This window comes from Scyliorhinus canicula, chromosome 7, assembly GCF_902713615.1.
Source record: "Scyliorhinus canicula chromosome 7, sScyCan1.1, whole genome shotgun sequence".
Taxonomy (NCBI): domain Eukaryota; kingdom Metazoa; phylum Chordata; class Chondrichthyes; order Carcharhiniformes; family Scyliorhinidae; genus Scyliorhinus; species Scyliorhinus canicula.
This window is the reverse complement of record NC_052152.1, coordinates 17,759,919-17,774,755: the sequence shown is the minus strand read 5'-3', so window position 1 is coordinate 17,774,755 and position 14,837 is coordinate 17,759,919. Positions and strand designations below refer to the sequence as shown.

General features: G+C 46.3%; 1 protein-coding gene across 1 annotated transcript in view; it reads left to right on the top strand.

Annotated features, from left to right (window-relative positions):
• LOC119968651 (mucin-2-like) overlaps positions 1-14,837 on the top strand; it is a gene marked incomplete at its 5' end in the record, with an annotated part of 155,397 nt that overhangs the window by 137,985 nt on the left and 2,575 nt on the right. Inside the window, 6 exons of the mRNA XM_038801271.1 lie at positions 579-833; positions 1,339-1,451; positions 4,530-4,749; positions 10,209-10,259; positions 12,490-12,744; positions 13,250-13,362. Coding sequence (XP_038657199.1) covers positions 579-833; positions 1,339-1,451; positions 4,530-4,749; positions 10,209-10,259; positions 12,490-12,744; positions 13,250-13,362 — 1,007 coding nt within the window. The remainder of the gene's footprint in view (positions 1-578; positions 834-1,338; positions 1,452-4,529; positions 4,750-10,208; positions 10,260-12,489; positions 12,745-13,249; positions 13,363-14,837) is intronic.

Sequence of the window (14,837 nt, the reverse complement as noted above, 5' to 3'; positions counted from 1 at the left end):
GGAGGCTTTGGAGAGGGTGCAGAGGAGGTTTACCAGGATGTTACCTGGTTTGAAGGGTGTTAGCTATGCAGAGAGGCTGAGTTTGTTTCATTAGAACGACGGAGGTTGAGGGGTGATCTGATAGAGGTCTACAAGATTATGAGAGGCATGAATAGAGTTCATGGCAGGCAGCCTTTCCCACAGTGGAGGGGTCAATCACTAGGTTTAAGATCCATGGTGCAAAGTTCAGAGTAGATGAGCGAGGCAGGTTTTTTACACAGAGGGTGGTGAGTGCCTGGAACCCATTGCCAGGGGAGGTTGTGGAAGCAGATACAATAACAGCGTTCAAAAGGCATCTTGTCAAATACACGGATAGGATGGATATAGAGGGGTATGACATTAAGAAGTGCTGAGGGTTTTTGGCCAAGGGTGATATCATGTCTGGTACAGGCTTGGAGGGCAGAAGGGCCTTATCCTGTGCTGTACTTGTCTTTGCCCTTTGTGCTTGGAGTTCTCTTCAGAAGTACTTAATTTCCCAGGACACAAACAGCATATAAATGTATGTTTCTTTCTTACTGATATTTCATGTTTCTTTACAGTGCCATTGAAGTTCCTGCGTATTAATTTGGTAAGAGCGGAAAGTGAAGAAATTTCCATTACCTGGGAAACCGATAATGCATCGAAACAGACGGATTTCACTGTCTCAATCTCCACGGTGAACTATCAAAACCAATTCCAAACTGAGAATCAAGCGGCAGAATTTACCGGTTTGAAGCCCGATGTTGAATATCAGATACAAATATCCACCACAAGTTGTGGTCAGCAGCAGACAATCACAGAGAAGGTCAGGACAGGTATGTTCGATGAACCAGATTTTGCTTCCGTTTCTCAGCATATCCCTCCTGAACATGAGCTGTGAAAATGGGGGACTGAATATTGGAAGGTAAGTTTGTCATGGGTCCCCAATGTTAATATAATCATAATTCTAGTGATTTACTGTGGCAAAGAATGCTCATAAACACCAGAAGTTGAAATGGTTTTGAACAGATGGTGCGTTGAGAAGAGCGCGGTAAATATTCCATGTTGGTTGTTTTGGAAAACTGCAGTTCTACCAGCATCAGTGGAGAGAGAAACAGAATTTAGACTCCAACATGAATCTTCTCCAGAACCTAGTGTGCAGTATTTAGATTTTATTTTAGGTAAATACTTTATCTTTCTTTGAACTCCCTGCTTGCTCATTACCTTCTGTGGAGGTTAATGTCTGCACTTCCAGCTCAAACTAAAACTGTAGAAACAGCCATGAATTTACAATTCTGGTTATCCTCACAAAGTAACTTCTTTATTTTTCACTTTTCAAAGTTGCCTCAGTCGTGGAAGTTTCAACAAGAATTACCAATAAGGAGTTCACACCAGGTTTGAAAAATGAAAGCAGCCAGGAGTACAGAGAGTTTGTCGCGAATTTCATTGATGAAGTAAGTCATTCTTGCATGTTGGGGGGGAAAGGAGACTGGGCGCGCACTACCTGTAAAATTAATAGAGCCTCGCATGTTTTTACAAAGATGAGCACATGAGGAAGTAATTAATGTGCATGAAATGTGTTGCTTCATTTAAAATGAACCTTGGAAATGGCAGCATATGACCATTCAGCCCATTGGCTGATGCTACCTCATTTGTGGGAGCTTATCTCTAATCTCATTTCCTTAATCTTCCACCTGATGAATCAGGATCTTTGTTGTGAAAGAAGATTTCATGGGAACAATTTGACAAGTTGCCAATACTGTGTAGTGTGATTTCAGCTGAGGTCTCGTCCCAAGCACCACTCCTGAGATCTCTGATATGAATAATTACTGTAAACATTGACTTGACAATGTGCGGTTCAGCCATCAAAGGGAGTCCATTTTAGTTGGATGGTCAAGTGGAGTAGCTGTGATTAGCTGATCACTGTGCGCAGGTATACAAGATTTCCGTACATTGTCACTGCTCTCAGAAATGCTTCCAAAGGAATGTTTTAGAAGCACAAGTACAGCCATTTTCACTGAGGAGGATCTAAGCAATCAATTTAATTCTGATAATGAGAACATTAAGCATTTCATCTATCTTTGTTTATTGGTTAAGAGAGGCAGAACTGGCACCAAATGATACCAGTTAGATCTGAAATGTGAGTGTGATCAAGGCAGTATTTTGCTGAGTGCGGGTTGAATAAACCTGTGCAAGACTGGAGTCAATGGGAGTCAGGGGCGATAACTCTCCACTGGTTGGAGTCACATCAGGCAGAAGAAAAGATGGTTCTGGTTGCCAGAGGTCTATCATCAAAGGCCCAGAACATTGCCTCAGAAATTCCTCAGAGTGGTTCTCTAAACCCAGCCATCTGCAGCTGCTTCATCAATGACGTCCTCCACCATCGGCTCAGAAGTGGGGATGTTTGAAGATGAGCACTATTCATGACTGCACATATACTGAGGCAGTTCCTGTCCCTATGCAGCAAGACCTGTATTACATTCAGGCTTGGGCCCAGAAGTGACAAGTAATACTCGCACAAGTGGCAGGCAATGAGCATCTCCAGCATGAGGGAATCGGTGGTGCTCAGAACCTCCCGAGGAGCTTGAGATGCATGTTTATCCTTGACCTTTGCACTGATGTAATGGGCTATCCTATCATAACGGATCGGGATAATCGTGGAGCCTCCTCCTCCACTCAGTTATTTAATTGTCCACCTGTATTCACAGGCTGCATGTGGCAGAGCTTAGATCTGGTCTGTTGGATGTGGAATAGCCTGGCTTTGCCTATCAATTGCTGCTTAATATGTTTGACATGCAGGTTTCCAGTGTTGTCGCTTCACCAGATAGGCACTTTAATTTTAGTTATGCCTTGTGCTGCTCCTGACATGCCCTCTGCCCTCCTGTACTCTTTATTTAACTGGAGTTGGCTTTGTGATCATGGTAGAGTGCGTGGGGGATGTGTGGAATATGCTGTGCCATCAGTTTGTAGATTGCGGTTGAGTAAAATTCTCCTGCTGCTGATGGTCCTCAGCGCCTCATGAATGCCCAGTCTGCAGTTGCCACATCGGTACAAAGCACGGTGGTCGTGCCACACAAAACAATGAAGCGTGCCCTCAATTTGAAGACAGGACTTTGCCTCCATGAGAACAGTGCGCTAGTCACTCCTACTGAAACTGTCATCGACAGATGTATCTGCATCAGGCTGTTGCGAGTTGGTTGTCAACCTTTGCGAGTTAGAGGTCAGTGCAACAGACAACAACAACACTGCCCTGATCACCAGGTTCGTTGGAAAACTGAAGCAAAATGCAGTAAGTTCAAAGGAAGATACCTAAGAGAGAGAGAGAGAGCGAGAGAGACAAGAGCAGGGGAGGGAATATAACTGGGTTTGTCAGCGCAGACAGTTCAATGTCAGAGAGGGGAATATCAGAGGCTGTAGTGAATACACAGGCAGAGGTGGGATTACAAAACGTGATGGGGGTCAGAAGAAAGAGAGGGAGTGGAATTATCCAAATGAACGTCAATACTCCTAAATTATTGGGGCTTATGTTCCTTAGGAATGGAAAGTTAGAGTAACTGTTTACTGTTAAGGTGGGACGAAGAATGAGGTGAAATATCTTTGAGATAGGGTGAGCTGTTGGCAAGAGAGGTCGAGTGTGTACATATGGCGGTACATGGCACAGCGCGTGGATCCCTGGATGAATGTCAAGCACAGTCTGGGGAATTTGGCACTCTCCAAGGTACCTGTAATCCTGGGAGAATTCCGAAACATGAAGGACTGACATTCTGTTAAAATCCATGTTTGGAAAGTTGTAGCTGGAGGTAGTCTCTGAGATGGACATTTCACTGTGAAAGTGAGTTTTGGCAGCCACCTTATCTGAAAGAAGATGTGAAAACATATAATCTGGCTTTGTTTGACTGTGAGAGGCACAACTACTGCTAAATGATGCCGGTTGGCTTTGAAGGGAGCTACTCGGGCGGGAAGGTGACGCAGTGGTTACCACTCCTCCTCACGGCGCTGAGAAGCCGGGTTCAATCGCAGCTCTGGGTCACTGACGGTGTAGAATTTGCACATTACTGCCCTGTCTGCATGGGTATCACTGCCACAACAAAGATGACCATAGAGTCATAGATATTTACAGCATGGAATCAGGCCATTTGGTCCAGCTTGTCCATGCTGTCCAGTTTCTATCACTAAGCTAATTCCTTGCCTGCATTTGGCCCATTTAGTTCGATACCCACCCTGCCCATGTAACTGTCTAACTGTTTTTTAAAGGAAAAAATCGTACCCACCTCACCCACTGCCTCTGGCAGCTCGTTCCAGATGCTCACCACCCTCTATGTGAGGACATTTCCCCTCCGGTCTCTTTTGTGACTCACCTTAAGCAAATTCCCTCTCGATCTAGACTCCTCTACCGTTGGGAAACAATGTTGACTATCTACCTGGTCAAGGCCCCTCAATATTTTAAATCTCTATAACATCACCCTCAGCCTCCTACGCTCCAGGGAAATTAGATGTATTTCTGAAATGGATTTCTGTTTTCTTGATTTCAGTTGACCAAAGGACTGCCTGCAGAAATCCAGGCTTTAATCAAGAGCGGACAAGTGACTATTTCTATCTCATCTATTGGAAAAGGAAGCGTGACTGTTAAATTTTCTTTTGCAACATCAACAAACGTGACGGTCCCTCTGTCCGATGTCAAGAAGTCGATTGCCGATTCTTTGACCAACAGTTCAGCGTTCGTTATTGATGCTGAAAACACAACAATTTCAGGTAAGGAATTCCACATCTCAATCACCTATCTCAGAGGACTTGGAAAAGTTTTGGAATATATGTAGGAGCATAGAAATCTAGAGCAGGTGTAGGCCATTCGGCCCTTCAGGACTGCTCCTTCATTCAGTTTGATCATGGCTGTTACTCTTTCTCCTTGTTGCACCAAAGACCACAAGACATAGCAGCAGAATTAGGCCACTCAGCCCATCGAGTATGCTCCACCATTTAATAATGGCTGATATTTTTCTCATCCCCATTCTCCTGCCTTCTCCCCATAACCGCTAATCCCCTCATTATTCAAGAACCTATGTATCTCTGTCTTAAAGTTCAGGGATTTGGCCTTCACAGCCCTCTGCGGCAAAGTGTTCCACAGATTCATCACCCTCTGGTGAAGAAATTCCTCCTCATCTCAGTTTTATCGGACCATCCCTTTAGTCTGAGATGGTGTCCTCTGGTTCTAGTTTTTCCTACAAGTGGAAACATCCTCTCCACGTCCACTCTATCCAGGCCTCGCAGTATTCTGTAAGTTTCAATAAAATCCCCCCCTCATCCTTCTGAACTCCAATGAATACACACCCAGAGTCCACAACCGTTCCTCATATGACAAGCCCTTCATTCCAGGGATCATTCTTGTAAACCTCTTCTGGACCCGTTCTAAGGCCAGCACATCCTTCCTTAGATACGGGGCCCAGAACCGCTCACAATACTCCAAATTGGGTCTGACCAGAGCCTTATACAGCCTCAGAAGTACATCCCTGACGCATACGGCCACTCTTCAGGAACCATTCCAGAGTCCAAAGAATTTTCGTAAAGGACTACCAATGGATCTACTATTTCTTGGGCCACTTCCTGAAGTACTCTGGCATGAAGACAATCAGGTCCTGGACATTTATCCACCTTCACAACCATTAATTTCCCCAAACCAATTTCTTTTCTGATACTAATTCCCTTCAGCTCCTCACTGAAACCTGTGTTCCTCAGAACGTCTGATATTTTATTCATGTCTTCCTTTGTGAAGGCAGAAGCAAAGTATGAATTTAGTTTCTCAACCAATTCTTTGTTCCCATTTATAAATTCCATCGTTTCTGACTGTAAGGGCCCTTAATTTGTTTTTATCAATTGCACTGAGTTCTGTGTCAGCAGCAAACTTGGAAATATTGTTTTTGATTCCCTCATTCAAATCTTTGATATATATTATCAATTACTGGGATCCAAGCATCAATCCACAGACTCAGAGGCAGAATGTATTACCTTCTGAGCCACAAGACAAAGACCAAGAACTGAGGAAAGGCCGAAGATGAACCTGTAGGTGATGTTAAAAATTATAAAGGGAGTGAAAACAGAATTGTTCAGTTGACAGATGGTTCCAAAGTTGGCTTTTCAAAGCCTCAAATGTTTATGAAGAAGGGAAGACTGAGGATTGGGTGCAGTTCCACAGTTTTGGGATTCCTGGTAAGGTGTGTTTTTATAGTGGGTGATAATCTGAGGAATTTTTATCCCAAAAGTTGTCGTTGTAGCGAGTAGAGAAGATATGTCAGTCCAGAATCATGCTTACTTTGGTTATTTCATTACGGAACCAGGAGAGAATGTAGATCTGCATTTTTCATGGAGTTAAATGAGGGATGAGTCACATGAAACTATCAGTTCCTCCAACACTTCCAAGCTGGTTGAATTCAGATTGAAGCAGTGTTCTAACACCCATCTTCCCTCTTCATTACAGACAGAGACAGCTGCCAGCCAGGGCTGAATGACTGTTCAGTTAATGGAACTTGTATAAGACAGAACGCAACCTACACCTGTCAGTGTAAAGATGGGTTCACTGACGCAAGCCCAAGCGTACCTGGAAGGACATGTGAAGGTGGGGCATTATCTGTGTTGAATTCTTTGGTTAAATGTAAGATTGGGGACAACTCATGCTCTGAATTAGTTGTCTGCACGAACACTCCAGGAAGTTTCTTGTGTCGTTGTTCTGAATAATAGTAATAATCGCTTATTGTCACAAGTAGGCTTCAATTAAGTTACTGTGAAAAGCCCCATGTCACCACATTCCGGCGACTGTTCGGGGAGACCGGCTTAGGAATTGAACCCCTGCTGCTGCATTACAAGTCAGCTGTTTAGCCCACAGTGCTAAACCTGTCCCTTGGATGTTCCCTGAAGGAACAATCGATACCAATCCAGGAACACAGTGCACAGGTAAACATCTGAGCTGTTTAAACCAGGAGTGGTGTAAGGAAAGTGAAAATATTTCAACATGAATCCTGCTGATATTAACATGTGAAAGCTTTACATATCTATCTTGCATTCAGCTCACCGTCATTTTGAAGCTCCATTGCCCATTTAAACTGATGGAATTAATGACATGGTTAGGCTCATGGAGGAATGTAAATCCACCCCCTCTATATCTGGCTGTAATGTAAGGCTTTTCTCCTTGCTATTTACCACAGCACCAATCAGGGGACATTGGCTCAAATCCCACCATGGCAGCTAATTGAATTTAAATTTACTTGAAAAAAATCTTGAATTGAAAGATCGTCTCAGTAATGGTGACATATCATTGATTGTTGTAGAAATCCATCTGGTTCATCAATGACCCACAGGGAAGGAATTCTGCCGTCCTCACCTGGTCTGCCCTACCTGTGACTCCAGACCCAAGGCAATGTGGTTGACTGTGAGCTGCCCTCAGAAATAGCCAAGCAAGCCAGGCAATGCAAGGGCAAATAGGAATGAGCAACAAGTTCTTCCGTTGCCATTGACACCCGCATCCCAAGCAAGAATAAATGAAAAGGTCGATGTCGGATGGCTCATCGAGTCATAGACCTTTTACAGCACAGAAAAAGGCCCCTCGGCCCATCGTCTAAATGCCGACCTTCAAGCACCTATCACTGAACCTGGAGCCATGTAAACTATGGCATTTCAACTGGAAATCAAAAATGTTTTGCCTCACCTCACCTCTTAATCTCCTGCCCATTATTAAAGTCTATGGCTCTGATTATTGATCCCTCCATTAAGGGGAAATGTTCCTTCCTATCCATGCTCTCTGTATCCCTCATAATTTTATCCACCTCAATCAGGTCCCCCTCAGTCGTTTCTGCAACAAGGAAAACAAGCCCAGCCTATCCAGTCTCTCTTGTTGGCTGAAACGTTTCAGCTCAGGCAACATCCTGGTGAATCTCCTCTGCACCCTCCCCAGTGCAATCACTTCCTTCCTGTCGTGTGACCACCAGAACAGCACACAGTCTTCCAGCTGTGGCCTAATCTATGTTTTATACAGCTTCACATAACCTCCCTGCTCTTGTATTCAATGCCTCGGATGGTAATGGCAAGAATCCCATATATCTTCATTTTAGAAAATATTTTAATTAAACTTTTGTCATTTTATACAAAAAGATACAAAAATCCAAATGTCAACAATAAATGAAAGTAACAGAAACAGTATTCCAGTGAACCAAATCACCCCTCCCCCGCTCCACTCCCCTACTCCACCCCATCCCCCGCCCCACTCCCCTACTCCACCCCATCCCCCGCCCCACTTATAGCTCACAGTGACCAATTTGTTAATATATAATATAAACGGATCCTATCTCCGGTGGAACACTTCAATTGACCGCTGACAGCATTTTACGACCTGCTTGATGTGTAAAAGTCTCCTAGCCACGCTGTGGCACTAGGTGGCATCACCAACCTCCAACTCATCAGGGTTCACCTCCAAGCAATCAGTGAGCCGGCGGCCACGACATCTGCTCCGCACCCGTCCACAGCTCCAGCCGGTCCGATACACCATATATAGCGACTGAAGGACAGGGCTCCAGCACAATGTTCATGATCCAAAAACCCACCAAATGGGACAGGACCAGAACATGTGTGTGTGTGATTCACAGGCCCTACCAAACAGCGCTCACGCCTATCCTCAACCCCCACAAAGAAACAACTCATTCTGGCTTTAGTGAGGTGGGCCCTAAACAGTACTGTGAGCTGGATCAGTTCAGCTTCACACAGGATGACATTGCGTTTGCCCTGCAAAGGGCCTCACTCCACACCTCATCCTCCATTATAGGCCCCAGCCCCTCCTGCCATATGGTATGGATTTAAGATATGGGGCTGGATTCTCTGTCGGCGTGATCCTGCATTTCGCCGGCAGTGCACACACGCCCACGGATTTCCCAAAGGTGTGGGCGTGCCCACATTGGAAACCCCATAGGCCAGCTGGCAGAAGGGAAGATCACGCTGGCGAATCCCACCCATGATCTCCCTTTGACAAAGCCCTGCTGACTATCCTTGATTTATCCTTGCCTCTCTAAGTGGAGATTAATTCTGTCCCGCAGGATTTTATTCTGAAAGACTCCCTACCACTGAAGTTCGGCTCACTGGCCCGTAATTACCTTGGGCGGGATTCTGCGGAAATCTGCGGGGCGGGCAAGAACGGCGCGAAGGAGTGGCGTGGACCACTCCGGCATCAGGCTGCCCCGAAGGAGCGGAATCCTCCTTCAGGGGAACGGCCGGCGCCGGAGTGGTTTGCGATGCGCCGGCCGGCACTGAAGACACTTGGCGCTTTGCCAACCGGTGCCGTTGGGCCTTCCCCAGCCGGCGTGTGCTGGCGTCATCCCAGCGCAGACAGGTTCATCTCCGCACCGGCAATGGCGGACTGGTACAGCAGCGGAGTAATAGAGTGCCCCTACGGCACAGGCCCGTCCGCTGATTGGTGGGCCCCGACCGCAGTTCTGGCGACCGTGGGGGCACTCGCCTCCGGGGCCAGATCCCTCGTGCCCCCCACCCCCTTCGAGGACACCGGAGGCCGCCCGCAGAGCCAGGTCCCGCCGTTAAGTACCAGTTCTATTGGACGCCGGCAGGACTGGACTGAAGCAGGCGGCTACTTGGCCCATCGCAGGCCAGAGAATTCGGGCGGCCCGGGGTCCACAGTGTCGCGCCGGTCCTCGCCATTCTCCGAGGCGGGCCGCGCGGTTCACGTCAGCGGGATTCTTGGGGGGGGGGGGGAGAATTCGGTAGCCGGCGGGGGCGGGATTCACGCTGACCCCCGGTGATTCTCCGACCCGGCGGGGGTCAGAGAATCCCATCTCCTGTTTCTCCCTACTTCCCTTATTGATCAATCGTTCATCTGATTTCATTCATTCATTTCTGACTTTTCTGTTAATGGTTTGATACAACTGAATATCTTGCTCGGCCATTTCGGAGAGCATTTAGAACCAATAAAATAATTTTGCAGGAAATGCAGGCAGGAGAGTGCAGCCACAGAAAACTCCAGAATGTGTCATTTGATTCACTTGAAAAAGTAATGGGCAGTGCAGTTAATTTGTTATTATTTCCTCTTCTGCCAATTTACGTCAGGTACTCCTTCATTCCCAAACTGAATCTCTTGTTGTCGCCCCAGATTTTCCGAAGTATTCTGCGCAATTTCCCCAAAGCTGCTGATTATAACTTTTTGATGTTTATTCTTATTTCAGTTTCCACCATTTCTTCAACGAGTACGAGTCCGATCACCATTACCTCAACCAGTGAAAATGCAAACACCAGCACTGCCTCCGCCAGCACTCCCATTGTGAACACCACCACCTCAAACACCAGCCCAATCTCCACCACAATCACCCCAACAACCACCAGCCCCACCACTATCCCAACCACCATCCCAACCACCGTCCCAACCACCGTCCCAACCACCACACCAACCACCGTCCCAACCACCACACCAAACACCATCCCAACCAGCATCCCAACCACCGTCCGAACCACCATCCCAACCACCATCCCAACCACCATCCCAACCACCATCCCAACCACCACACTAACCACTGTCCCAACCACCATCCCAACCACCGTCCCAACCACCACACTAACCACTGTCCCAACCACCATCCCAACCACCACACTAACCACCGTCCCAACCACCAGCCCCACCACCATCCCAACCACCATCCCAACCACTATCCCAACCACCATCCCAACCACCATCCCAACCACCATCCCAACTACCACACCAACCACCGTCCCAACCACCGTCCCAACCACTCTCACAACAACCACACCAACCACCATCCCAACCACCGTCCCAACCACCATCACAACCACTATCCCAACCACCATCACAACAACCACACCAACCACCGTCCCAACCACCACACCAACCACCATCCCAACCACCGTCCCAACCACCACACTATCCACCGTCCCAACCACCATCCCAACCACCACACCAACCACCGTCCCAACCACCACACCAACCACCATCCCAACCACCGTCCCAACCACCATCCCAATCACCATCCCAACCACCATTCCAACCACCATCCCAACCACCATCCCAACCACCGTCCCAACCACCATCCCAACCACCGTCCCAACCACCATCCCAACCACCATCCCAACCACCATTCCAACCACCGTCCCAACCACCATCCCAACCACCGTCCCAACCACCATCCCAACCACCATCCCAACAACCATCCCAACCACCATCCCAACCACCATTCCAACCACCATCCCAACCACCACACCAAACGCCAGTCCAACCACCATCCCTACCACCATCCCAACCACTGGCCCTGCAACCAGCCCAAACACTGGCTCTACCACTAACCCAAGCACTGACACAACCTCCGCACCAGGGACCACACCAAAATCCACCATCCCTGTATCTACGTCAATCACTACATCCTGTGGTAAGCTCAATATATTAATGCTCTGTATAACTATTTCATTATGTAATCATTCACCCATCATCAAAGAGGAGACGTAATATGGCAGAGGTTAGCAAAGTGTCGCAGTAAAAGGGTGTTTTTCTGAATGGAAGGCTGTGACTAGTTGTGTTCCGCAGGGATCTGTGCTGGGGCCTCTGTTGTTTGTAGTGTACATTCGCGATTTGGAGGAAAATGAAGCTGGTCTGATTTGTAAGTTCGGGGATGACACCAATGTTGGTGGAGTGGCAGATAGTGTTGAGGATTGTCAGAGGATACAGCGGGACAGAGATAGGTTGGAGAATTGGGCAGAGAAATGGCAAATGGAGTATAATCCGGACAAATGTGAGGTCATGCATTTTGGTAGGTCTAACATAGAAGGGAAATATACCATAAATGGCATAACTCTTAGGAATATACAAGGCTGCACTTGGAATATTGCGCATAATTCTGGTCACCACACTACCAGAAGGATGTGGAGGCTTTGGAGAGGGTGCAGAGGAGGTTTACCAGGATGTTACCTGGTTTGAAGGGTGTTAGCTATGCAGAGAGGCTGAGTTTGTTTCATTAGAACGACGGAGGTTGAGGGGTGATCTGATAGAGGTCTACAAGATTATGAGAGGCATTAATAGAGTTCATGGCAGGCAGCCTTTCCCACAGTGGAGGGGTGAATCACGAGGTTTAAGATCCATGGTGCAAAGTTCAGAGTAGATGAGCGAGGCAGGTTTTTTACACAGAGGGTGGTGAGTGCCTGGAACCCATTGCCAGGGGAGATTGTGGAAGCAGATACAATAACAGCGTTCAGAAGGCATCTTGTCACATACACGGATAGGATGGATATAGAGGGGTATGACATTAAGAAGTGCTGAGGGTTTTTGGCCAAGGGTGATATCATGTCTGGTACAGGCTTGGAGGGCAGAAGGGCCTTATCCTGTGCTGTACTTGTCTTTGTCCTTTGTGCTTGGAGTTCTCTTCAGAAGTACTTAATTCCCAGGACACAAACAGCATATAAATGTATGTTCCTTTCTTACTGATATTTCATGTTTCTTTACAGTGCCACTGAGGTTCCTGCGTATTAATTTGGTAACAGCGGAAAGTGAAGAAATTTCCATTACCTGGGAAACCGATAATGCATCGAAACAGACGGATTTCACTGTCACAATCTCCACGGTGAACTATCAAAACCAATTCCAAACTGAGAATCAAGTGGCAGAATTTACCGATTTGAAGCCCGATGTTGAATATCAGATACAAATATCCACCACAAGTTGTGGTCAGCAGCAGACAATCACAGAGAAGGTCAGGACAGGTATGTTCGATGAACCAGATTTTGCTTCCATTTCTCAGCATGTCCCTCCTGAACATGAGCTGTGAAAATAGGGGGCCGAATATTGGAAGTTAAGTTTGTCATGGGTCCCCAATGTTAATATAATCATAATTCTAGTGATTTACTATGGCAAAGAATGCTCATAAACACCAGAAGTTGAAATGGTTTTGAACAGATGGTGCATTGAGAAGAGCGCGGTAAATATTCCATGTTGGTTGTTTTGGAAAACTGCAGTTCTACCAGCATCAGTGGAGAGAGAAACAGAATTTAGACTCCAACATGAATCTTCTCCAGAACCTAGTGTGCAGTATTTAGATTTTATTTTAGGTAAATACTTTATCTTTCTTTGAACTCCCTGCTTGCTCATTACCTTCTGTGGAGGTTAATGTCTGCACTTCCAGCTCAAACTAAAACTGTAGAAACAGCCATGAATTTACAATTCTGGTTATCCTCACAAAGTAACTTCTTTATTTTTCACTTTTCAAAGTTGCCTCAGTCGTGGAAGTTTCAACAAGAATTACCAATAAGGAGTTCACACCAGGTTTGAAAAATGAAAGCAGCCAGGAGTACAGAGAGTTTGTCGCGAATTTCATTGATGAAGTAAGTCATTCTTGCATGTTGGGGGGGAAAGGAGACTGGGCGCGCACTACCTGTAAAATTAATAGAGCCTCGCATGTTTTTACAAAGATGAGCACATGAGGAAGTAATTAATGTGCATGAAATGTGTTGCTTCATTTAAAATGAACCTTGGAAATGGCAGCATATGACCATTCAGCCCATTGGCTGATGCTACCTCATTTGTGGGAGCTTATCTCTAATCTCATTTCCTTAATCTTCCACCTGATGAATCAGGATCTTTGTTGTGAAAGAAGATTTCATGGGAACAATTTGACAAGTTGCCAATACTGTGTAGTGTGATTTCAGCTGAGGTCTCGTCCCAAGCACCACTCCTGAGATCTCTGATATGAATAATTACTGTAAACATTGACTTGACAATGTGCGGTTCAGCCATCAAAGGGAGTCCATTTTAGTTGGATGGTCAAGTGGAGTAGCTGTGATTAGCTGATCACTGTGCGCAGGTATACAAGATTTCCGTACATTGTCACTGCTCTCAGAAATGCTTCCAAAGGAATGTTTTAGAAGCACAAGTACAGCCATTTTCACTGAGGAGGATCTAAGCAATCAATTTAATTCTGATAATGAGAACATTAAGCATTTCATCTATCTTTGTTTATTGGTTAAGAGAGGCAGAACTGGCACCAAATGATACCAGTTAGATCTGAAATGTGAGTGTGATCAAGGCAGTATTTTGCTGAGTGCGGGTTGAATAAACCTGTGCAAGACTGGAGTCAATGGGAGTCAGGGGCGATAACTCTCCACTGGTTGGAGTCACATCAGGCAGAAGAAAAGATGGTTCTGGTTGCCAGAGGTCTATCATCAAAGGCCCAGAACATTGCCTCAGAAATTCCTCAGAGTGGTTCTCTAAACCCAGCCATCTGCAGCTGCTTCATCAATGACGTCCTCCACCATCGGCTCAGAAGTGGGGATGTTTGAAGATGAGCACTATTCATGACTGCACATATACTGAGGCAGTTCCTGTCCCTATGCAGCAAGACCTGTATTACATTCAGGCTTGGGCCCAGAAGTGACAAGTAATACTCGCACAAGTGGCAGGCAATGAGCATCTCCAGCATGAGGGAATCGGTGGTGCTCAGAACCTCCCGAGGAGCTTGAGATGCCTTGTTTATCCTTGATCTTTGCACTGATGTAATGGGCTATCCTATCATAACGGATCGGGATAATCGTGGAGCCTCCTCCTCCACTCAGTTATTTAATTGTCCACCTGTATTCACGGGCTGCATGTGGCAGAGCTTAGATCTGGTCTGTTGGATGTGGAATAGCCTGGCTTTGCCTATCAATTGCTGCTTAATATGTTTGACATGCAGGTTTCCAGTGTTGTCGCTTCACCAGATAGGCACTTTAATTTTAGTTATGCCTTGTGCTGCTCCTGACATGCCCTCTGCCCTCCTGTACTTTTTATTTAACTGGAGTTGGCTTTGTGATCATGGTAGAGT